At 40.2% G+C, this 25,498-nt stretch overlaps 1 protein-coding gene across 3 annotated transcripts; it reads right to left on the bottom strand.

Annotated features, from left to right (window-relative positions):
- Positions 1 to 25,338, bottom strand: DHX29 (DExH-box helicase 29). 3 transcript variants are annotated; one of them, XM_028748426.2, is made up of 27 exons: positions 25,004 to 25,338; positions 23,634 to 23,707; positions 23,216 to 23,329; positions 22,566 to 22,695; positions 21,731 to 21,870; positions 20,989 to 21,111; positions 20,170 to 20,296; positions 19,531 to 19,689; positions 18,522 to 18,687; positions 17,267 to 17,390; positions 16,356 to 16,958; positions 15,690 to 15,833; positions 15,393 to 15,569; positions 14,774 to 14,914; positions 13,278 to 13,422; positions 11,901 to 12,021; positions 11,067 to 11,151; positions 10,262 to 10,350; positions 8,272 to 8,400; positions 7,652 to 7,727; positions 7,090 to 7,314; positions 5,685 to 5,821; positions 5,016 to 5,109; positions 4,036 to 4,323; positions 2,806 to 2,937; positions 2,360 to 2,456; positions 1 to 991 (listed from the first exon to the last, which is right to left on the bottom strand). In XM_028748426.2, exons 1-27 carry the CDS (start codon positions 25,203 to 25,205, stop codon positions 936 to 938), a joined length of 4,098 nt encoding a protein of 1,365 aa, XP_028604259.2. In that variant the 5' UTR covers positions 25,206 to 25,338; the 3' UTR covers positions 1 to 935. The 3 variants fall into 3 exon arrangements, with proteins under 3 accessions (XP_028604259.2, XP_028604260.2, XP_077792506.1); XM_028748427.2 differs by lacking the exon at positions 25,004 to 25,338 and adding an exon at positions 24,841 to 24,928; XM_077936380.1 differs by lacking the exons at positions 19,531 to 19,689; positions 20,170 to 20,296; positions 20,989 to 21,111; ... (3 more) ...; positions 23,634 to 23,707; positions 25,004 to 25,338 and having other exon boundaries at positions 18,526 to 18,664.
- Positions 25,339 to 25,498: the final 160 nt, after the last annotated feature.

Here is a 25,498-nt window from a genome sequence, read left to right as displayed (position 1 = left end):
TATGAGTGGAAAATATTTTATTTGGCTGGATTATAGATTCATCGCTGGTATCTAAAGACTGAACAGAGTTCTTGTAGCTTCTGCAGTACATTTAAAAAGTGGGGAGAGAATTCAAATTCTGTAAAGAAGACGAAGGCAAATGAATGCTTAGAAAGAGGAAGACTCTGCAGGAGAGAAGTTCTTCGAAGATTTAGGCTTATTAAAAAGTAATGGTTATTTTATTTTTCCTTATTACATCTTTTGTTCTGAAGAACGTACTTTTAAATTCTTGATGTGCAATGCTAAATATTTATTTGTAAAAGACCTTTAACATTTTTCTCTCAAGGTTTGGTACATACTCAATTCAGGCACATGATGTCAATGCAAAAGAGAATGGGTTCTAAAGGATTAATGGAACTCCAGAACTAATGGCTTCTACAAATACTGATTTGTAATTTGCTCTCTCAAACTCACCTCATGAGTAATAATCAAAGAACAGCAATTTTGTAAAATGTATTGCATCAAATTACCATGATGTAGATAAAAATCCTATTGATCATTATGTAGCACATATACTTTGGCAAAGAAAAGTCTCCTGCTCCCCAATTGCATATTCCTAATGAGAACTAAAACCTATTCCATAAATTCAAATTCTGCTCTTGAAAACATAATCAAGTTAAGTTCACACTTTCTCCTTGACATATATCACATTAATACTGAAACCATTTATGTTGATGCCACAGTTTAAAAACATTCCAACAAGGGCCACCCAATTTTATTGTCATTTTTACAATGCATTCCTATTCTTCACAGAATGACATAGAAAATATATGCAAAGTCCAAGCAGTTTCCACATGATAGTGTTATGCTCTTTTACAGTTAGCATGTTCTTTACTTTAGATATAAATTTCTTCTTCCAATTATTGTGGTTCTGTAGTTGCAGCCAAATTCTTGTTTCAGGTAGTGTTTTCTGTTTTTATCAGTTCTTTGATGATGTTCAAAATCTTATCATCTGGGGAATAGAATGACAATAAGTACTGAAGAATGGAAAATTCAGCCATATTTCCCAACCCCATCAAGAACTATGATTGTGTATTGTAGATTGTCACGCTGCACCCTGCCTGCTTAAAGCAGCACAAAGTATCATGAGGACTGAAATGATAAGGAAGTGAAGTTCAGCCTCTTCAGATCTGGGATATTAATGTACCTGAGGTTGCTTGATTATTCGCAAATTAGAATTGTGCACACAATTAAATACGTGGACCATAGATACAGAGTTTTCAGGCTATGGTTTAAAAACCCTTCTTGTGTTTAAAAGAATAGGTTGGAATATAATCCCAAGAGCTATCATGTTTATATTTCTAACAGTGAGTTCATCTATTTAATTTTTCTAGCATCAATCACCAAATGCCGCATTTTAAAACCCGCCACACATTGATTCACAACTTGATTCCTATGTTGAGGTATTTGCCTAAAGTAGTTGAGAGATAACCATCTGCAGCGGCCAGTGCTAACAATTTTGTGCATTCAGATTGTTAAGCTATTGTTATGGTTATTTAGTGTTTGCAGTGATGTCCAATCTACCTCAGTTTTTGCTCAAAAAGAAAAACTTGCATAAAATTTAGAAAGTGTGCCAAGGAATTTGGACACATTAAGCTGTCGAACATGAAAGAAAGTGAACTCATGAGAGGCCTTGTTATCTGAAGCCATGCTATGTACACACAATGCATTGTGTGTGTCTCATGCTAAAATAAACTCAGGCAAAATCAGAAATGGCACTAGTGTGCTTGTTACACTGGAAATTTGAGCTGCTAAGTCACCATTCTACATAATGAAGGTGGTTTTTTTTAAGGTTTATAGTTATCTTGTCTCAGTAAGAGTTTACCTTAATCAGTTTTGTATTTTATTTTGGTAACTTATCCACAGAGAACTACTCTACTCATGTTCAACGAAAGACACAATGCCAAATTAAAAAATAAGTTCACACTAACGTTTACCTGCATCTCTGTGGCATACAGGCTGCAATGTGTTTGTTTCAATAGATGGACCCTTTCTGAGCACACATTCCTTTGTGTGTATGAAAGATAGGTCCCTTTATATTGAAATAAATGTAGGAATCCTTAAGGGAGAAGTCCATGGATGTATGGGGACTCCTGCATCCAAACATAATGGAAATATTGGAACGCACTAGCTTACATCAAGAAAGTGCTCAGAGCTGAAGAAAGCTGTGCAAAATAGTGACCTCCCCACCCCAGTGGTCTATGATATTCATCCATCATACATAAAATCTAAGAGAATGATGCATATGTTTTGCTATTCCACAAATTTTACATATACTGAGTTCAATATTTTTATGGCTGTGCTGGGGATGGGGAATTACCTTCAAGTGACATTTTAGGGTTTTCAAGTTTTTGCTTTAAAACAGACTCGATGAGTGCTCTCAGTTGCTTGAAAATCACTGCGATTTTGACAGGAGCCTGCAAGAATAGGAATATTAAATCTTATATTTCCCCTTCGGAACAGTTTGTTAATAACATATCAGATCTTAAAAATCTGCTGTTGAAAACCAACCATGGTTTGCTGGAGTGAGAACAAGTGATGGAACCTTCCCACCCCTCCTTTTGCATGCCTAGATTGAGAGAAAACTGATTTGCTATATCAATTTCCTGCCATATCCAAAATCAGGATGATTTTATCTGATTTGTAAAGCAGGTTTACAAGAAGCATTTAAACTGGTTTTCTGGTTCAGATGTAATGGGAAGCTGTGTTTTAACAAACTGGAAATCTTCTCCCAACCTGGGTGGATAAAAGGGGAACTAAACATACCTGAAAATGGATCCAGCCATCAACAGACAAAAGGCGTTCACGATGCAATACTTCTATGTCTCCGCCAAAAAGCAAAATTGGGAAGGGGGAAATCAAAGTAGTTTCTTTCAAGTACACCTTGGCGTATCTTATCTGCATGAAAAACACAAGCACAAATAATTATGTTACTTGACTCAACTGCTGCTTCTGATATAGCAGAACATCATTGTTCTGCCACAGGGAATTGTTACACACTGCCCTTTGAAAGCATGTTGAACAATTAGAGTGGTACCTCGGGTTACATACGCTTCAGGTTACATACGCTTCAGGTTACAGACTCCGCTAACCCAGAAATAGTACCTCGGGTTAAGAACTTTGCTTCAGGACGAGAACAGAAATCGTGCTCTGGCGGCGCAGTGGCAGCAGGAGGCCCCATTAGCTAAAGTGGTGCTTCAGGTTAAGAACAGTTTCAGGTTAAGAATGGACCTCCGGAACGAATTAAGTACTTAACCCAAGGTACCACTGTACACCAAATGCCATGGATCACAATGAAAATTTGACGGTAGCAGTTCCCAACCCTTTTCTCCCACGGATGATGTGAAAGTTGATGAAGGTCATGGGCAGACCACTTAATGATTGTTCTGCCTCTTGTGGCAATTCTAAAGCACTACACTAGATGCTGTATGGTTTTTTATTGCTTCTTTTACTTCTTATAGTACCGTATTTTTTACTTCTTTTATTTCTTATTGTACCGTATTTTTTGCCCTATAAGGCCCATAGGACGCACCTAGTTTTCAGGGGGGAAATCAAGGGAAAAAATATGATTCCCCCCCCCCCCCCCGCAGCTCTGGGAGCAGCGGACAGGGTTTTGGAGGGTAAAAGTGTGTCCTATAGGGCGAAAAATATGGTATTTTATTGTATTCAATTCGAATTCCATAAAATTCATACTGCAATAAAATAAATAAAATAAGCAATAAAAATACATTTAAAAATCAACATGAATATTTAATGCAGACATGCTGTGGACCACCTGAATGAAGCTTGCAGATCTCTAGTGGTCTGTGGACCATAGTTTGGAAACCACTGTTTTACAAAGTACCATAGATCTAAGATGTTGTAGGTCATGCCCACTTAAACCAAGGCGAGAAATCCTGGTCCTAAATAGCATATCGTTTTCCTAGCACTGCAAGACATCTAACTCAAGATTTGTTGCGCCATTCCCTCTGCTTGGCAGAATGTTGCAGATCTTACCTTTTCTTGATATATCAACCACCCATAGGTTTGCAGGTCCCTGTTCACAGAGGAAGGGTGAACTTGGGCTTTACCCTGAGCAGTCTCTGTTATGCATGCCAGCTTTTCGGTGATATCTACAGACTTGGTGTACATTATCTTCCCCACATTGTCATAAAGCCCAGCAGTCAGCACAGCTTTAAGGAGGACCATTTCTTGCAGCGAAAGGGCGTGTGTCCCTTCATGGTGACAGGAGGGCGCTGCAAATCCTGCTGCCCGCACCACCCTGATTAGCTCTTTTTTAACATCCTGAAATAGATGCAAATGGCAACATTTTAACAATTCAGTCACTATTCAACAACAGATTTTCCAACAACGGCAGCCTATTTTCTTTTAGTTTATCGGGTAAACTACACCTGATTAATGAAGAAACTAAACACATTTACATAAAAGGTGAGAAACTTGATTGCATTTCATTTTAGTTTCTAAATATATTATAAACAGATAATAAAATTTATGATTTCTGCATGGTGTTTCTATTATTAGTTTAGTTATTAGCCTATAAAGTTCAGGGCCCAAATATCACGCATTACTACAGAAATTTAGAGCCTCGGTTGCAAAAGGAGTTCTAAAGCAATCAGAAAGAGACAATGGAGTTTAGCCCCATCTATTTTGCATTATTTGCATGAAAACAGATACCACTTTCTCCAATGATGTTTAGGGTTATGGTCATTTTAGTTGCTAGATGAGAACATTAAGGCCCCATTCCACTTGAGCTTGTCAATGGTTTTAGCAGTTCTAGTTTTTATCTGTAAGCTGCCTCGAGTCCTATCAGGGAAAAGGGCAGGATAATAATAATAATAATAATAATAATAATAATAATAATAATAATAATGTGTGTGGACATGTGGTGTTCTCCCCACCTTGTGTGTTCATTTAAGCCACTTATAAATCCCTAAACAAGGCTGAAGTGTTTTAAATGGCAAAATTGTTGCTGGTACCTCCAGAGTTAATAGCGAAGTTCTGTTGAGGAAATTTCTCCTGCAGTAAGTCATTTCAGCACGGTATCCTCCTTCATGACGAGCTTTCTTCCATCTAGGCAAAAGAACAACAACCAGCTCTCCTAATTATTATAATATAAAAACTCATGATGCAAGAACACAAAAGAGTCACAGTCAAGGAATATGGGAAGTAGTGCTTCAGAATGGAGCATGCTTAGTCCTCATGAGGCTGTTTTTGGGGTCCCCCCTTTCCCTTCCCTAAATGTTCTTGTAGCTCTGCAAACTTTTGTGCTTCCTTGATACCCTCCCTCTTTTGTGGGGGTACAGTATTATAGCACTGCCGCAGTTCCTTGGTTGGAACCCCTCCTTTCCCCAGTTAGCACTATGACAGCTGCATTTGCAACATAGACCATTTCTGTTGGCACTAAAGGCAGTTTCTTCTGAAACAGAAGACAAAATGAGCAGAGAATTCGGCTGCCATAACACTGTATACTTTGTACTTCCCCAGTTTCAAAAGTGTAGCATAGCACTATGACAGTAATGGGAGGGAAGACTAGTTAAGTGAACCCTAAGCACCTTGTATAGTCTGGATAATAAAGAATAACGAAAGGTTTATCACAGAATGCATTCTTCTGATCAAAATGCTTTAGGAAAGAATACTTGAGTTACCCCAGATATGCCTGGTAAATTGTTAAGTGGTCTGAGTTTGCCAAAGCCAGAGATGATTTCGCAAGGTCTGCTTCATCTTTTCTTCCAATTGGTGTAGTAAATGGAGATTTTTCTGTCATTACTGCAGCGAGAGTGGCCTGCAAACCATAGTAAGATATGATACATTAAATCCAATAGCAATTACATCTTTATTCCCATCGGTATCTATTTCATTAAGTTTGCATAAGATCAAGAACCAAAGTGATTACACCGCCACAGAACTCTACTACACAATTCAAAGAATTCAAAGAGTTGGAAGGGACCTTGAGGATCATCTAGTCCAACCCCCCCAGCAATGCAGGAATATGCAGCTGTCTCTTATGGGGATCGAGCTCGCAGCCTTGGTGCTTTCAGCACCACGCCCTAACCAGCTGGGCTATAATTCGTCAGTGGAAAAATGAAAGCAAGGAGCTAGCATTACATGTGATCACAGATTTCTGAAAGATTTGGAAAGTGAAAGGCAATGGCACATGAAAGCTGCCCAGATCCATCTCGTTCAACCTTCTGTTTCTTAAAAAATGCCAAGTTGGAAATTTCTGAAACCTCCTAAGTAAGGCATGATGAGGACAGCTATTTTCTTTATCCTTAATTGAGCAATGTCTCAAGTATATTATTGAAAAATACATCCTATTTGGGTATTGTTACAAACTTCAGAAAGTGGCACACTCCAGTTTGCCCTGAAACAGCTAAAGTGGTGTGTAGATGTGTAGATAGATAGATACAGAGGATAGATATAGATAGATGATAGATAGATATAGAGATATAGTGGTACCTTGGTTCTCAAACAACTTGGAACCCAAACACTGCAAACCTGGAATTAAGTGTTACGGTTTATGAACTTTTTTCGGAAGCCGAACGTTCTCTGCTTTGAGTGTTATGCTTCCGATTCGAGTGTCACACTTTCGTTTTGAGTGTTACTCTGAGGTTTGTCTGTTTTTGCTATTTATTTTGCATTTTTGTTTTTGCAGCTCTTTTTTGTTTTGTTTTTGTGACTGTGTGGAACTCAGTTCATCTACTGACTGATTGATTGTGTAACTGCAGTACATTGTTTATTGCTTTACTTTTATAGATCAATGGTCTCATTAAATAGTAAAATTCATATTAAATTGCTGTTTTAGGGATTGTTTTTAAAAGTCTGGAATGGATTAATCCATTTTGTATTACTTTCTATGGGAAAGCACACCTTGGTTTTGGAACGCTTTGGTTTTGGAACGGACTTCTGGAACGGATTAAGTTTGAGAACCAAGGTACCACTATAGATATATGCCTTAAGACGATAACAGGTCCTCAATATTAACAATTATTTTGCAAGCACTGATACTGTCTAAAGTTTAGAAAATAGTCGATGTAATGGCGGTCAACTTACCACTGGTTCCAAGCAGCCAAAAATAGCACCAAATATCAACATTTTACCAATCTTTACATTGACTGGTAATGCTGCAAGATGTTGGCCTAAAGGAGTCAGTTTTGGCTCACTTAATTCACAAGCCCCAATCTTCCGTAGAACGTTCATGGCATTGCCAACTACTTGAGGCTGAGGTGGGTCTAAGGCCTTGGAGAGGAACTCTTCAGGAGAGCCAAGATTACATTTCTGTAGATGACCCAAGAGCAAGGAAGAGATAAATGCATCTAACAGCATCCTATAATGCATCCTATAATAATAAAGTATAACTTTATGGATATATGTCCTCCACCAAAATACACATTTACTCAAAAATATTCTTCTTTACAGTACTTGCATTCATGTGCATGGCAATATGAAACTTTAACATCTGCTCCTGCCCTCTGCCTGCACGGATCAAATAGGTGCTTAAGACATAAATAAACTTTTCCATTTTCCCCCTGCAGGCCTTCAGAAATCTAACCCAGCCTCTTATGCTTTCCTGATAAATCAGAAGTATTAATAATTGAAACAGAAAAGCTCATACCATGATGTGAAGGCACAGTTCTTCCAGGGGCACCCGCAATATTTCTGGAACAGAGTAGTCTGCAAAACTTTCAAATCTGCAAAAAACACAAAGGAGAGATGCAGTAAGATGTGGTTCATATTGCTAAATCTGCCATGAGATTATGTACACAGGTGTAACACAGCGTTAACTAAGCTGGCGGCCATTTCATTGACTGAGGATACTGGAAAACACAACAATAGTGCAAGTTAGTTCTAATCAAGATCTGACTAGTTTGGGCTCTGCTAATTCTATCAAATGCCTGTCAATGTCCATTGTGAAACTCACTGTGGGTGAAAGGGCCTTTTTCACTTAAGTACTATGCAGAGAAATATTTGGGGGGCAGAATACATGTAGTCATTTAACAGCCAAGTGAAGTACCATAATAGATTATTTGCAATCATTAGGCTTTAAATATATTTAAGTATTATTATTATTTTTTATTCTCAGTGTAAAGAGCTCCAGGACTTTTGCTGCGGGAAAAGATGCATAAATTCAATAAACCTAAGCCAATCTCAGTGCTGTACTTTAAATAGATGGTTCTGAGCTAACACAGTACTACTTGCTTAGCGTCTAAATCTTGAAGGCCAAGACAGCCTTACCTATCTCTGGTGTACATTCGGAAGCAAAATCCATCCCTCACGCGACCAGCTCTCCCTTGACGTTGTAGTGCGCTAGCTTTACTGACAAACGTCTCCTCCAATGAGCTCATTTGACTGCTTTCGTGGTATCTGGGTTAAAGGGAATGAAACACAAATTTCCATTAAAGCGTCTACGTTAAAGCCATGTTAAGAACTTTCTCTGCAAGCAGATTCTGCAAGGTCTGCTTCACCTTTTAGTCTAAGTGGAATATTTCTACAGTCACATCAAACTAGTTGCAATTACAGATGCCTATTGACCTTCGTAGAATCTACCTCAAAACGGAGCATGGTGTTTTAAAATGCATAGCGTGATTTAATTTTCTGGGAAGTAAACTCACATTCCTGTGAGAAATCAAAGTAGCTTAGAAACTTCTGCTCCTGTGAACAATGAAGATAACAAGAGCATTGGTCTTTAATTGAAGAGTCCCAAGAGAAAAGATTTGAAAGACAAGATGATATAGGATGGATAAGCAGAGAGACCAGGCAGGCTGGATGGAGGCGGCAGCAGGGAGAGGAAATGTATTAATATATATTTTTTAATGGGTCCAATGTAGCAAACTAGGATTTTAAAAATGGCCCTTGGTTTGAAAATACCTGATGATTGTCCTAGACAATCTCACACTATAGCTGCAATTGGGTTCAGAAGTACTGGCTGTGGACTCTAGTGTAGGAACATGGTAACTTGTTCAGAATCCTGCAACCTTTTCTTCTACAACCTTAGCATACAAATACAATACTCAGTATTAAAGAGAATAACTTGAAAAGAATTTATAGTGGACAGGATACTGGATTTTTTCACCAAAAATAGTTCCTAGTTCTTTCTTTAGCACCATCATCTGGGCACCTGTTAGTTTCCTCCAGGACCAAGTTTTTTTCTTACCCAATCAGCAAAGAATTTTTTTTACAAAAAAGGGGGGGGGGGAGGATTGTATAACAAAAATGAGCACATGCAAATATCCGTTATGCATGCTAGTTGTAGAATCTTGATTTTCTTGCGAAAGAGCTCCATATTTCTTACATACAACTCCATGCCACAGAATATGCAACCAGCAAAACAAAAACCACTGCTTTCCTGAGACACATCATACTACTGCATGGTTCTGGTTACAGAAATCAAGTCTTGCCACGAAAATAATCGTGCATTTTCCATGTTACCAATCACTTTTAATCAGATTTATTTATTTACTAAATTTCTAGGCTGCCCTTCATCTAAGGATCACAGGGCATTTTAGAATACAAGAACACAGAAATATATAACATAACAAGCAATAAAAACAATACCCTCCACAAATTTAAAAGGCCATACATTATTTAATTAGCCAAAGGCCTGGAGAAGAGGAATGCTTTTGCTTGGTGCCTAAAGATATGCAACAAAGGCACCAAGTGAGTCTTTCTGGGGAGAGCATTCCAAAAATGGAGAGCCACCACAGAAAAGGCCCTATCTTGTGTTGCCTTTTGAGGAATTAAGAGTTTCTTAGGTTAACTGGCACTTTATACTACATGCTCACATAGTATTAGAAATTGAGATATGAGCTAGGAGCTAAATGGCACCTTTAACCTAGGTTATGGGTGCAACAATGGAATGGCTAGGCACACTTTTTTATAACAAGAATACAAAGCTGAAAATGAATGAACTGCAGCTAAAATATTATGTTCATTTTTCAAATGCTCTACCCCACCCCTAATGCCCACCCCCCTAATACTCTTAAGAGGGTCTCTTTTCTGGTCTTCAAAGAGTAGCTGGAAGAGGGGAGGCAAAAAAGGTCCTCCTTTCCTTCCACTCTGTAGTTTTAATCTGAAATCTTAGACACAGTACTGCACCCAGAGCTCAGAAACTGCTCATGCTAATGAAATTCCCTGTTGCAAAATGTGCCTAGAACAATGGGTGTTTTGAGCACTGCGCTCACATTACAAAAGCACTTCAATACCAATTGTCAACACTGAGTGTTACCTATTTTCCTTTGTCCTTCCAGCGTCAATTACAAAAACAACATCAGGTATAGTAATACCTGTTTCAGCAATATTCGTGGCCAAAACAATCTGTAAAAGAAACAAAAAAATTGTTAAGTGTTTCATTGGTAGTGTGCTGCCAAAGTTTTCCATTGTTATTGGGGGGGGGGGCGGTCCAGCTTTTTATACATTGGATGGAATGTTAATATTTCATATGAATGTTTTGTCAGAACAGCTGATGTATTTATTATGATGCTTTCAAACTAGGGTCTAGGGACCAGCAAACCATCATGCACTAGAATCTAGGTAAAGTCACTCTGTATTTCATCATGAATCAATATAGATGATCTTCTTCATTCTCAGCAATGCAATTTATTCATTTCTGAAGACTTTACTAAAAGCACTATGAACACCCACTTTCCATCTCCTGGAGAAACATTACTTTGCCCAGTAACTATCATCCCTTACTTCTGAAAAGTTATGCGTGCCAATTGTCATCAAAGTGTATGCATATTTATTCAGAACCAAGCTCGTTTGCTAAGAGGGAATTGGTTCCAAATAAAGGTGCAAAAGATTGCCACCTTTGAGGAAGTGATCTTGCTTATTACCCACACATTGTGCACAGGCAGACACGATTCTATAGCATAAAAGGGATGCGGGCAGCATATGTACAATTTGGCAGCATCAATCATGTTTTGAAACATGTGAAGTGAAGGCAGTCTGTTACGCCGATAAAGGGAGGAGGAAACATCAAACTGGAATGCAATATGAGACAGACAGAGTGTAGAGAGTTATATAAACCATACCTTTCTAACACCAAACGGGGGCAACGTAAAGGCAGCTGCTTGGTCTTGGGTGGACAGAACAGAATGCAGTGCTATTAACTGGTGCCTGAAAGGATTGTGTAAAAAACAACACTGAATGACACATTGTATTTATTTCTAAGACTGCATGCATGCATATAACAAGTAAACAATGGTCATTATGCTAATTCATATGTAGACCCATTTTAGCATTAAGACTCAAGAAAGGCTCACATGGCTGCATTTTAGAAAATACGGCTTGAATGCTGCCCCTTCCAACTGATGGCTTCTTAAAGTTTGGGAAGGCAAAATCCCATGCACATACAGCTTACCAGGCTTATATTTCTTTCAGCACCTTCAACCTTCCTCCAACATCATTGCCCTGACTCATCCAGCATGGTCTGCAGCAGGTGGTGGGAACTTTTGGCCCTCCAGATATCGCTGAACCACAGCTCCTGTAAGCCCTAGCAAGCAAGGGCAATGGCCAGGGATGATGGGAGTTGTAGTTCAACAGTGGCAGCTCAATCTGGACGGCCAAGGGTTCCCCACACCTGAAGTGAATAATGGTTACATTAGCAGTTCCTTAAAGTGTTGCAGAAACATGAATATTTTTGTCCAGCGAATAAATGATAGCAAAGGGGGCTTCTCTGGAGAGGGGAATTCTGGGTCCTGACTTGTGCAGAACTTAGAAATTTCTCCATTAAACAAGTGAGGCTCATATTTTCAGCTAGCAAATTTGGTTAGCCTTTCCATAATCTATTTAAAATTACAAAAATACACACAGCACCTATTTCCCATGCGAACTGATCACTGTTTTTCCAAGAATAATTAGTTTACCTCTCCCTTATATTAAACCTTCTGTCAGTTGAAATGAGGTCGTGCAACTGTTGGATATGAGCAAGGCCTGGCAGAAAAATCAAGACAGCTCCTTCTACATTTTTGAACTGGGGAGTTCTGTCTATAGAGGAAACAAATTAGAAAACAATTCACATTCAGATTTGTGGTTTTTTTAAAAAAGCCAATACTCCATGGTTAGACACCCACTGTTCTACCATTAAGGAAAGCAAACAATTCAACATCATATTTATTTTATTTATTAAATTTATACCCCCCTTCCCCCCCCAAAGGAGCCCAGGGTGGCCATTCAGACACAGAACTATCTTCTGTATGTTAACTCAGAAGTCACATGGAGTTTAATGAGACTTATGTCCAGAAGAGTGTACAGCAGGGGTAGAAGGTCCTTGTTTTTAGCCTGGGGGCCACATGGCAACGGTGGGTGTGGTCAGAGGCAAACATTGCTTTTTATTTAAGAGAATTTGCATACTGTTAAATTGTCAGGACAGTTTACAAGAAGCTCTAAGCAGTTTTACAGTGGTACCTCGGGTTAAGTACTTAATTTGTTCCGGAGGTCCGTACTTAACCTGAAACTGTTCTTAACCTGAAGCACCACTTTAGCTAAGGGGGCCTCCTGCTGCTGCCGCGCCACCGGAGCACCATTTCTGTTCTCATCCTGAAGCAAAGTTCTTAACCTGAAGCACTATTTCTGGGTTAGCGGAGTCTGTAACCTGAAGCGTATATAACCCAAGGTACTACTGTATATCTACGTTAGTGGAGGGATGGATGTGGCTGTTCCCTTTGCACAGCAAGCTGTGTTCCTGCATTGCAAAGCCAAGGTTTCTAAGCTACACACCCACACCCACTCACACCCTCCTTCCATCCAGGCAAGAAAAGGCATTAGGACAGGCAAGAGTCAAGGAGGGGGCCAGTGAGGAAGTGTGACCAAGGTCCAGAAAGAGACATCTAGAGCGCTGCATTTGACCAACGGGCGTGAGGCTCATCAATCCTGATACATAGGATTCTTGTTGGCATGCGTCTGCCTCAAGAGACAATGGTATGCGCCTCAGGGAGTGAAGTCAAACCTGAGAATCGCAGCGCCTGCTGTGGCTGCAGAGATCAGTAACTTGTAACTACCATTTTTGCTGAGTTAGCAGCACCGAAGTGACCCTTCTTGAGTACTGTTGTATGGAGGTCCTGGGATGCCCAGAGAACAAGACCTCCAGATTTGTGTAAGGTTTACTCCTTAGTCTCTCCCCCCCTCAAACATGTCCCACAAGGACATATATTAAGGATAGCAGCCTTAATATATGGCATTAAAAAAAACGTTTTGGTCTGTAACTTTCTAACAGCATTAAAAATAATTCCAAAAAGACATACCTAGGAATGCAAGCAACTCCAAGATGAGGTCAAAGTTTATCTTGTAGGGATTCATATAAAAAATGGCTTGACGGGTTCGACTGCTAAATTTTTGGTAGTAAGGTCCTAAATCAATACCTGGTGAAGACTGAACTGGAATATGTTCCTAAGAAAGGGAAGGGGGGTGAGAAAGAACACTGGAAATATAATTTCTGAAATGGGTTAACAAAATGGGTATTTGTTTATAGCTTGTTTTATAATACTGCAACGTGGATGGCAAAATCATAAACATAGAAATGAAAAAACAGTATAATTAATGCTATATTAACTATAATTACTACATAAAACAAATACTTTACCTAGAAACTGAGGTCAAATGACACTGTTCAAAGACATTATTTAATCTATGCTATATTTTGGAAAGTGGCTTGTCTGTTCTCTATGCAATTGGACACTTAGGATAATGCAACCAAATTTTGCACCATGATTCCTGAGATCAAGGAGGTTTTGGTCTATGTTTGGATACAGTTGGATGCCATGTTGAATCACAATGGCAGACTGAATCTTTCAAAACTGAACTAATTTTTTTGGTTTCTTAGAATTCCCGAGCAATGCCAGATATGATACTTCTGGTTAAAAACATTTGTGGTAAGTCAAAATGCACAACCTCCAAATTACTTTGATATTCAGGGGTCAGCAAGCTTTTTCAGCAGGGGGCCGGTCCACTGTCCCTCAGACCTTGGGGGGGGGGGCGGACTATGTTTTGCAAAAAATATATGAATGAATTCCTATGCACCACAAATAACCCAGAGATTCCTTTTAAATAAAAGCACACATTCTACTCATGTAAAAATTCCAGGCAGGACCCACAAATAACCCAGAGATGCATTTTGAATTAAAGGACACATTCTACTCATGTAAAAACATGCTGATTCCTAGACTGCCTGCGGGCCGGATTTAGAAGGCGACTGGGCTGGATCTGGCCCCCGGGCCTTAGTTTGCCTACCCATGGTTCTTCTGATCTGCCTTGGCTTACACAGTGGGTGAAGGACCAAAATGCCATTCCACAGATCCAATGGGACTGAAACCATTAGCGGTCCCAAAAGACACTTTATTATAAGGGTTTAGTAAGAGAGCCAGTGTTGAACAGCAGATAGAATTTTGGACTTGAACTGCTGAAACCTGGATTCAGATCCCTGATGAGTCGTGAATCTCACTGGGTGACCTTGGGCCAATTACTATCCCTCAAATAACCTGCCACACAGGATCCTCATGAAGATAAATAGGGGGCAACCTCATGTATGTTTCCCTTTGAAAAGAATATGGGATGCAAGTGTATCAGTAGCATGGTTATCGTACACACTCATCCTCTACGTAACAAGTTCAGAGAAGCCCATTTTGGGGTTCTTAAAATGTTCAGAATCCACTTTCTAACTGTTCTGCACTGGGTTTTCAGTATGATGTTGAAATACTGTTCATGAAAGGAAATTGAATCCCCTGTGGAGAAAGCGTCTCACCTGGTATTTTGTAACTCCTCCTCCTTTGCTAGTAACATTTATTGTTATTTCCTCCTCTTCTTCCAAAAATTTCTGACAGTATTCAGAATCTTTCTCAAGGATAAAACCAGTTTCCTCTATCACATCTTCAACATGGAAAACCTAGAGTTGTGTAAAAAAGAATTATGCTTTGAACGTTACTTTAAACAAACTTCAGCAGGGTTTTGAGTATTATGAAAGGAAGGGACCAGCTTTGCTTTTTTGTTGTTGTTGAAATAGGTACCTATAAAGGCTTATCTGAAAAATGGATAATTTAAACTTTGGCACAAGGCTCCTCTGTCCTGTTGTGCTGTGAAGCTATACAAGAGCAGCTCATGTTAAACATTTTCTCCCCTCAAAACATGGGTTCAAGCAAAAATAAATCAAAAATACATTACTTGGTTCAGGTATAAGTTTAAAAACGTTATATGGCATTTCATTGAAGGAATAAAAGAAATATGGACACATGGCTTCCTAAGAAGATTTCTTAAACAAAGAGTCTTTTCAAATAAGGACTCAGGATTATAGCCTCTTGTTGCAAGAATAGGCAAAATTGGATTTTAATAGCACACCCAAGATATGAGTGCAATTGTATATTTACCTCCACAGGATAACTTCTTCCTGAAATTCTTAGTATGGGACAGTGAGTGAAATAGCTGGAGAATTTCTCACTGTCTACCGTGGCACTCATCAAAATAAGATGCAGGTCTGAACGCTTGTGCAAGATCTCTCTTAGGATAATTAGCAAGAAATCTGATTGAACACTTCTTTCATGGACCTTGAAAAAAACAGAATGGAAAGCGAGTTAATGAATGAGACAGAAGCAAGGGCTTTCTATAAAACATGTTGCTTTGCACTGTTCCACTCTTCTGCAGGTAACTGTGAAAGTGTTGCTAACCTCATCCACTATAACATGAGACACGTTAGAAAGAAGAACATCTTCTTGCAGCTTTCGAAGAAGAACTCCAGTTGTACAGTAAAGCAATCTAGTGGCCTCGCCTGTTCGGGATTCCATACGGATTTGATAGCCACACATGGAATTCTTAATTGAAAAAGAAAGAAAAACAGATTAGTATACAAAGGGTGAGCCTGTAGTAAACTTATTACTGGCTGGATTTTGAATCAAAAGTCTTACTCCTGGGGGAAATTGTATGGATCTAGTTTTAAAATGATTGCTTTACAGAGTCTACCTATTTGACAAAAACACAGCACTCTTGGGCTTAGTCTCCTTAAACACTAAATAGCCAATGCAAGATGGTTTTTCAGTGGGGTTTGGTTTTTGGTTTACTGTGCTAAATACAGACTCCCAGCTAGTCTATCCTGGTGATGCTTTCTTAAAGGATATGCAATAGCTTCTCTCTGCAGCACTAATCATTTCTGCAAAAGAATACCAGAATATGAACAGTATAGCAGTAGGCCAGTCATTAGGAGAGATGCTTCAAGCGAAATCCACAGCAAGGAGGGGCTCTACTTGAAAGCCTTATGATAAGAGGTCCCATTATAAACTGATAATTTGAAAAGGCCTAAGTCAGAGCACACAGCCACCCTCTCACAGGCAACTTACTCTTCCTCCAGGTCCACTTTCGCAGCCCAGCTCTTCACATACTCTGGTTGCCAAACTCACTGCTGAGATCCTTCGGGGCTGGGTGCAAACAATATTGCACTTATTCAGATTTCGTTCGTTATGCAGCAAGTCCTCCAACAAAAAATGTGGAACTTGGGTACTTTTGCCGCTGCCTGTTTCGCCAGCCACAACCACAACTCGGTGCTTTTTAAGAGTCTCTATGAGGGCATGTCGGTACCTGAACACAGGTAACTGCTCCCTCTCCTTTAAAAGCCTCTGGTATCTAGGCGTATTCTGCAGTTTCTTAAAGAGGGTCCTAGCAGGTTCCAGGTCATCTGTAACTGGGCTGTCGAGAGAGAGACCACCAAAGTCCTCTTCGGAAACCAAGTTCTCCCAAGAGTCTTCTGCATCTTCCAATATTTGGGGCTTGCTTTCCAGCGGCTGCTGGGGCTGTTGCTGTTTCAGCTTGTTTAGCAGTTTAGCAATGAACTGGTCCCGGGGTTTGTTGGTTTCCATCTTGTTTTCTTCTTCCTTTTTCTTTTCAGTGTCACTCCATTCTAGCCAAACCTCCCTGTATGTGGGAGGAAGTAACTGATGGACTGACTGTGGAAGAGACAAAAAAAGCAACACTTTAACTAGGGGAAATATGCTCTGGACCTGGTAACAAGACATTTCCAGTGTGCATGTTTCCTGATCCAACAGCCTCCAAAGGGTACATGTTCACATACATGAGCTACCAAATGGTGAATTGGCAAGTAAGAACCAACTCCTGTAAGGTGTGCTTCCCTGGGTTCCTTTGGGAGGAAGGGCAGATATAAATCTAGTAAATAATAATAAATGCAACTGAACGGTTTTAAATGTTGTCTGCACTAGGAACAGTTTTCAGAGTTCAATCATATACAAAACCTCACCTGTCCTTTGGTTAATTGGTAAAGTGCTAATGTAGCAGCCAGGTGTTGAGCCTGCATGCTGTCCTCCGTAAGGATTGTTGGAATTGCTGTCATTGTTTCATCAGCCGACTTGGTAACTCTCACCCTTAAGAAGTTAAATCAAAGTGTATAAATTCATTTTAAGTCACGCAGCAATCATATCTACTTTGAATAAAGGATGGCTTTCAACTGCAAGATTCGAAAAGTTAACCCTTCTACACATTTGGGATTGTAAGTGATACCACAGAGGTACAGTGGTACCTCGGTTTTCGAACGCCTCCATAGTCAAACGTTTTGGAACTCGAACACTGAAAAACCTGGAAGTAAATGCCTCAGTTTTTGAATGTGCCTCGGAAGTCAAACAGGAAACATGGCTTCCATTTTGAGTTTTCTGTACTGAGGCTTCCATTTTGAAGCTTCCGCTTTCAGTTTTCAGTTTTCAAACGTTTCAGAACTTCCGGAATGGATTACGTTCGAAAACCGAGGTACCACAGTTACCCCTCGTCCCACTCCACATAGGTTAGTGTTTGTTCTATTGTGTTTCAACAAACATCCTCATTTTAAAAATAATGGGGGGGGGGGGGGTTCCACTTAGCAACTCCCTCCTAATAAAATCCTATGCTGATGGCTGAAGGTGGTGATGTTTAGAATGGTACACTGTTTGCCTCTTCACCTGCCTCCATCAGCAGAATTTCATGCAACTGTGAGAGGGCGTATATGTGTTAATCCAGCCCATACTTAAGAGAGAGAAAACACCTCCATCAAACTACTTAATCTGTACCAAATGCTGACTGGCTGAGGGTGGATAGGAATTAAAATTGGAACTGAAGGGAGGGTGGAATTAACATAGTACTTGGAACACTAACAGAAGCATTCTGTTTTGGAACACTAACTGAAGCATTTGCTAGGGACTGTGAGAGTCTGCTCAGGATCACCTTTATCAAAAAAAAAAGCATATGCAAAGACTTTGTTCCACACTATGGATTCACTATAGCCCCAGGCAAACAGTTTTGTCTCTGCCTCAGTTTTTCCAACTGGAAAAAAGCCTTTTCCAAATACTTATTGTATGAATGAGACCAGTGTTAAGTCCATCTGTTTTAAAGATGGGCATTTTAAGTGCATTCAGTAGATATATAGCAAGTCATTAAGTATCCATTCATAACGATACTAAAATTAATGGGAAAGGAATTAAAAATTATCAAGCAATGTCAAAAGGAAAGTTAACATCAGTACATACCTACATTTCCAATATCTTCCTGCTGGAACTTTTTCAAAAGATGGGTTTGGGCACTTGGGATAATGTTTTCTGCACCAGTCAATCAAAAACTGTTTGGGAGATTTCCCAGTCCAGCTTCGAGCCGTATAATCAAAATTCCTCACATCCTGAGGTTCTTTCTTTTTCACTAACATCAATCAATAAACCATTCATTATTTTGCACGACAACACAGAGGTCATTACCAGAATTAAAGGATGGATGATTTAAACACAGAACTATACGAGTCAGCATTGATTTATACTGCACAGCATTGACTGATTCTTGTGTTACCTGTTCAATCCCGACCACTAATTCAGACTCCACACAGGTCTTACTGTGGTACGATTTATATACAGCCCCCTGCTAAGCCTCTAAACACATGCATACAGAAGGATCTCCCTTAGCCCAAAGGAAAGGGTGTGGAGAAAGCTTTTACTTGCGGGACAATGCACAGTTAATTCTGAACACAAAATACAGTGATTACCTCTAGCACCACTTCTTAATAATCCTATTAACACTAGGATGCCACATTGTGCAAGAATCCAGATGAATATAAATTGTAGAATCCTGTCCTATATCACATTTATGAAAAACCAGGGCAATCAGTTAAATTAAAGCTAGTGACTAGCGTGTATTTAGGGTCTTGTGTGGGAAAGCAAGTGTGGTGTAGTGGTTAAGAGCGGTAGACTCGTAATCCAGATGCCGCCGAACTACAAGTTCTATCAACCCTGGCCATGGGTTCGAAAGGAGTTGTAGTTCAGCTGGAGGCCTAAAAGTTTCCCAGATCTGCTCAAGGTAGTAAACCTACATCAGGCTAAATGACAGGTCTTGCAGATGTTGCAGACTCATGTCAGAAAACCTGTTACCTAAGAAAATCACATCATGCCATTTTAGGCTTTCTCTTCCTTGCATTTCTACACAAGGATGGTAATTTATTCTAGATAATTCTTGACAAAGGTTTTGTATTGTTTTAAACAAACTGCTCCATACCTTTTTGTTCCTCAGGAGGAGCTTGAGGCTTTTCAAGCATGCGCAAATTCAATGCACCACCCATTTCAAGAGGCACAGGAACCTTTTTCTTGTCACTTGGTTGGTTTGTAACTTTTATTGCAGGATTAAACACGGGGTGTTCTTCCAGTCCTGCCATTTCTGCCAAGAAGGAAACATAAGTCAGGTAAGGCCTTGGCTACCATAGTGGGAAGGATAAAGAGAAGGGAGTGGATTGCATATCTTTAAATGGCTTGGGGGAATATCTTTTTGGGTTGAAGATCAGAAAATTCTCATTCCTATGTGCGTTAGTAATGTTTGAGAAGTGCCAAGTGGGCATGAGACAAGGGTCTTGCCAGTCACATTCTGAAAACTTCCCTGTGTGCATTTGTGTAACACAGAAAGGCCAGGCTCTGGATTCTGAATCTGCAAGTATGATGGAACTTATTTCGCTTTCCTTTGTACCAAGTGGAATGGGAGCAATTGGGCTTTTGCACACACAACTTGATCAATCTCATAATGGAGATAAAAAAGTCAATCATGTTTGTATAGCACCAACAATAAACATGCTTCTTCACATTCAATACCAATAGTGTTTTCCCCCCAACGTGCTACAGATAAATGAATTTTGAGTGCTCCTACCTTGTTGAATGCGCCTTATTTTCTCTTGCGCCACCTTCTGTCCTTGCTTGTTTTTGTCTTGCTTGGAAGAACTTGCTTGTTCTTTTGCTTCCACAAGTTTCCCAGCCAAGTGTAAATATCTTTCATTCTGTTCCAGATGAGCTACTTAGTTATTATGCAAGTGCAGATTAAATGGCACACAGTCTACAACAAGAGTGGGGGACATTTTTGGCTCCATGAGCCAGATTGGCCTCGTAGGGCCAAATCTAACAGGTGGCCTACCCATGGTGTCATTATGACAACACATGATTGACAGCTGGGTGGGGATGCTCACCTGTCAAAACGACTTCCCCTCCAATCTCAAATGGGAAGAGGGAGAAGGCTTACAAAAGCATTTACAATCTCCACCCCCCTCCACAACACACTAAGATCAGAGTCTCTTTGTGACAATCTCACTCTGATCTTTAATCTCTGCTCATCTCCACAACATCAGCTGAGAAGTGACTTTCCTTTTAGAGCTCTTCTAACGTACAAAGAGTGAAAGATGATGGTAAGCATATTGTACTGCATCAACTCAAGAAAGTTGCTCTTAAGCACTCACAGTAGAGTTCTAGAACTATGACAAGCATTTTCAGTTTTCTTAGGCCTGCGATTATGTAACAAGCTGCTCGATATGAATGACAAAGGACTCATACTTTAATGGATACTTGAGTACATGTAAACATAATGAGGTTGCGTTGAAATCAAGAAGTATTTAACCTAACATGGTGCCTGTTAAATTTGAAACTGCCCATGCTTTTCAGCGAACAAAGATCTATATAAAATGGCTTATAAACTTACCGGATCAAATTTTTCTTCCTCCGAATTTTTCACAGATTCGCTGTTCTCCTCGTCACTCTGTTGGTCTGCATACTGCAAGATCCATTCCTTCATGCTGATATCCTTGGGTTTTCCTGTGTTTACCTTTGGATAGTGTAAAAATAATTTGATAAGGAGGATGTACATGAATTATTCACTCTCTATAATTAGCCGTTCTCGCTGCGAGACAGGTGCTCTCTATAAAGAGATAGTCCTACTTTTTTTATTCTCAATCTATCTATGAATGGAGAGATATTTTCTTTAAAGATCAGCTGATACTGATACACCTGTTTCTACCACGTCAGTCAGCGAAAACAGACCATAGATTAGAGTGAAGCGGTGCAATCCTTTGCATATTTAATTAGAATGAAGTTCCACGGTGTCAAACGGGGATTATTTATTAGTGAGTTTAGGATTGCTAGCCTAAGGGTTCATTAAATTAAACTGTAAATAGGAACATGGCCTAGGAAAATATGAGATATCAACAAGCAATATTAAAACCTAAAATATTTTATTAGTTGTAAGGGAACCTCTTGATTTAATTCCTGCAAGATAATTTCCCCCATATATTATTTTAAAATATTCTCACACTACTATTTAGGGCAAAAAAATCAGTATACAATAAAAAATGAAAATTGACAAGTAGTTTCCTTACTCATTAATTTTGTATTTTTTAAGGCTTCAAAAAACCCTTCACATAGTTTCTCCATATCCAATAAAGTACCTTTTTTTCATTGTCGTCTTCCTTCTTTTTATTGTTTGGTACCTGGGGAGTTTCACTTCGAGGCAAAGGAGAATGGAATTTTGCTCTAGTTTTCTGTTGTTCTTCCCCAAACTGCTGACTGAAACCTTCAGGCAATGCATCTTTAAAATAAAAGTTGAAATTTAAATAATGCTTATGCACATGTTCTTTACATGTGCATACTACTGCTATGTTCCAGTATAGAAAAAGGAGTTTAAACCCTCCCATTATTTTCATTGAGTTCTACTCCAATAATAGTTTCAACACTAATTGTTTGGTCCCAAAGTAAGTGCACTTAGTTCCAATATATATTCACTACTGTATTCTCCTCCTGCTGATCTCATGAAAACCTTTGTACCTATGCCCTATATTAACTGTTTCAACTAAATGAGGGCAAATATATGTTGTCTGAATTTTGAAACTGCCTGTTTTAATATGTGTAACATCTACTTGATTTTTTATTTAGCAGTTAAACTCTGTGCAATACAATAAAGCAGGCTTCCTCAACCTCGGCCCTCCAGCTGTTTCTAGGCCTACAACTCCCATGATCCCTAGCTAGCAGGACCAGTGGTCAGGGATGATGGGAATTGTACTCTCAAAACATCTGGAGGGCTGAGGTTGAGGAAGCCTGCAGTAAAGTAACTCCCCATGGTAGTTCCAAGTAGTAAGCAAGTGGTAGGTTACTAGCATGAATGCAAGCTTCTATAACTTTCTTAACTAATTGTAAAAGGAGCAATACATAAAGACAGGAAAAGGTCAATTTCAGTTGCAAGCAGCACTCTTAAACTTCAAAGCCAGATTTTTCCTTTATATTTACCATCAGAAAGGTTTAAGCACAGCCAGTCTAGTGCAGAATGCAGATCACCACCATACAAAATAGTATTTTTCATAGCTTCTTCAATATCTTCAGTCTTAAAAGAAAATCCTTGCAAAGCCATGTACACATCCTATAAAGAACAGTAAGTTAAGGAATCAGAGGTTACTTGCCCCAGACTTTTTATCTTGGAAACACTTGGAAAAGCAATCTCCATTTGCTGTTATTACATAGTTGTTTTATCCCACTGGAAGTGTAGAACTGTTCCCAATGTGTAGGGCATGAGGAATCCATACTCACTGGAAGCTACATGTGTCAGAGTTCTTTGGGATCAGTCCCAAAAGTTTTGTATTATATACTATTAAGTTAACATTTCAAAGTGGTAGTCAGCCAGTTAATGTACAGAATACTGAACTAGATAGGCCAATGTTCTGACCTAGTTTAAGGCCGGTTTCCTTTCTTCCTTGTTTGCTGATGAACAGTAGGACAAGGCTGAACACAACGAAAAAGTCTTCACTATCAATTTCAATGAAGATTTTTTTTAAAAAAGACACATGGAGCTATAAAAATCAAACTAACTTGAATTATGATTAAACCTTTTCAGTGACTCCCCTGTTCCCAAACATTTACTACATTTGTTTCTCATACTTCACCTGTAATTTCTTTGCTGTAAGTCTTCTAGAAATCATTCCCTGTTCACCGCTTTGTTTCTTATGCTCATTGATTACACCAATAATTCTTTTTTCCAAGTTACTGTTAATCACTACCTGTGAAGGCAAAAAATAGTTACAACCAGAACAAGTTCTTGCAAACTGTTAGCTGCAGTGCATTAATAGCTGAGCACAATTGCAAGCCCATGGAAACAGAATATACACTGTGGCATGAATTGTTCAGATTACTACATGAAAAGATTGATGCACTAAATACGCATCTATGTAAGGAAATTACTTAATAGCGTGTGATGCTTTAAAGGTGAAGGAATGCTCAATATTACTTATGTAGAATATTTTCACTTCAGATTAGTCTAACATAACAAAACATGAGTCTTTTCCTTCTAACAGATGCCCTTACCTTAAGAATAGATTTATCTGCATTTGCAGAAGCACCAGAGTCAGATGATGAACCAAAGCTGTAGGTTTTTGGACCTGTGTAGCCAAACAAAAATTATTTGAGTAATATCATACAGAGGCAAAACTGACAGTCAAAACACTGCGTTCCTGATATAAGTAACCGGAATACTTGTTTGTTATCAGTGTACTCCTTTTACATATACTAGACCATGCTGGAGTTAGAGCACAAGCAAGCAATGGCATGGGCAGAAATATCATTGACATAATGCCAACAACACATGAATAGTCTAGCAGACATGAAGCTTAAACATGGCTAGAATCACATATGGAAAGCTTACATGGGTAATTAATTATTATAATTATTATATATTTCTTTATACTCCAGCTTTTCCACGAATCATTAGAAAACATTAACGTAAGTAAAACTAATGTATATGATTAAAAACATAGATAATTATAATAAAAACAGCAAAGCACCAACCCTTTTATTAAAAGCAGTCACTTCCCCAAAACCTGTTGGAATAAGAAGGTTTTCACCTGCTGGTGGAAGGATAACAGAGAGGGAGCCAGAATCTGGGAGCATCTACCAAGAAGGCCCTCTTCCATTACCCTACCAAGCGTGCCTGTGTGGGTGGTGGGACAGAGAGAAGGACCTTCCCTAAAGATCTCAAAACCTGGGCAGGTTTGTATGTGGGAATGTGGTATTTCAGATAGCCCGGATCTCGGTTGCTGTATAGGCACTTTGAACTGTGCCTGGAGTCAGACCCGTAGCTAGTGGAGCTGTTGTTAAAAAGGAAGCCACCTGCTCCCTAGGACCAGCCTGGATCAACCACCCAACTGCTGTTCTTTGCGCCCTGCTGAAGTTTCTGAGCACTTTTCAGTGGCAGCTCCACCTACAGCTCATGACAGCAATCCAAACATATGGGCTTTCAAACATGGCCTGCATCCTTAGTATAAAATCAGGTTACAAGAAGCAATATGGTAAGATGATCAGGCTCAAGACCGATCTGGTCCAGCATTTCATCCTCACAACGGCCAAACAAGCTCCTTGGGGAAGCTCTCAGGAGGGACCCAAGCCCCACAGCAATCTCCCCATTTGTGACTCCCAGCAACCAGCCTTCAGAGGCAGCGGAGGGAGAACAGTAGCCATCGCGGCTCGTCCCAACCTTCCTTGCAGCCTGGGGAGGCAGCAACGGAAAGCGCTTCACCTGTCGGATTTCTGCCTTAAACGAGCAGAGCGAAAGCTTAATGGATGCCCACTGAAATCCTACACGACACGCAACGCGGGAGTAAGTCCTATGGAGGCCGGTGGGGCTGGCTTCCGAGCAGGCGTGCGGAGATCCCTGCACCCGGCGGTTCCCCCGGCGGTACCTTGCTTCAGGCGCGGGTCCTTGCCAGCGGGGCTCGGGCGGGGCGCCGAGGTTCTCTTGCCGGCAGCTTCGCCGGCGGCTCCGGACTCGGTCGCGCCGGCGCCCACCGCTTTGGCCCGGGCTGCGGCTACCGCGGCGGGATGGACCGCCCCAGCCCCCGCGGCGCCGCTGCCGCCCTTGTGCTTTTTGTTCTTGCCGCCCATGCCCGACGCCCGCGCGCGCCCCTCTCCGCCGCGGAACCCGCACAAAGACCTCGCGCCGGCTCCGCTGGCATCCGGGCTCGGCAAGCCTCCCGCAGGGGCAGCCGCTCTGATTGGGCCGCAGGCAGCTACGGGCACGTCCTAAGCTTTTGACTCGTGTTTACGGGCACTTCCGCCCAAAGGCGCACGCCACTTCCTGCCGTTTTCTAAGAGAACTTCCGGTTGCTCTCTTCCCCACCTTCCCAGCTCCTCTTCCGCTTTAAAAAAAACCCCACCAACAACACTTTTCTGTCTCT

The sequence above is a fragment of the Podarcis muralis genome, chromosome 11 (genome assembly GCF_964188315.1).
Source record: "Podarcis muralis chromosome 11, rPodMur119.hap1.1, whole genome shotgun sequence".
Taxonomy (NCBI): domain Eukaryota; kingdom Metazoa; phylum Chordata; class Lepidosauria; order Squamata; family Lacertidae; genus Podarcis; species Podarcis muralis.
This window is presented reverse-complemented; position numbering and strand designations above follow the sequence as displayed.

What these genes read in the sequence shown, in the direction of transcription:
- DHX29 (XM_028748426.2), bottom strand. Translation starts at nt 25,205, where the DNA reads ATGGGCGGCAAGAACAAAAAGCACAAGGGCGGCAGCGGCGCCGCGGGG. An exon ending in GGAGTTGCTTGCATTCCTAG is followed by an intron (nt 12,022 to 13,277) that starts GTATGTCTTTTT and finishes TTTCCTCTATAG; the next exon opens with ACAGAACTCCCCAGTTCAAA. An exon ending in GGTTGATATATCAAGAAAAG is followed by an intron (nt 2,938 to 4,035) that starts GTAAGATCTGCA and finishes TTTTTCATGCAG; the next exon opens with ATAAGATACGCCAAGGTGTA.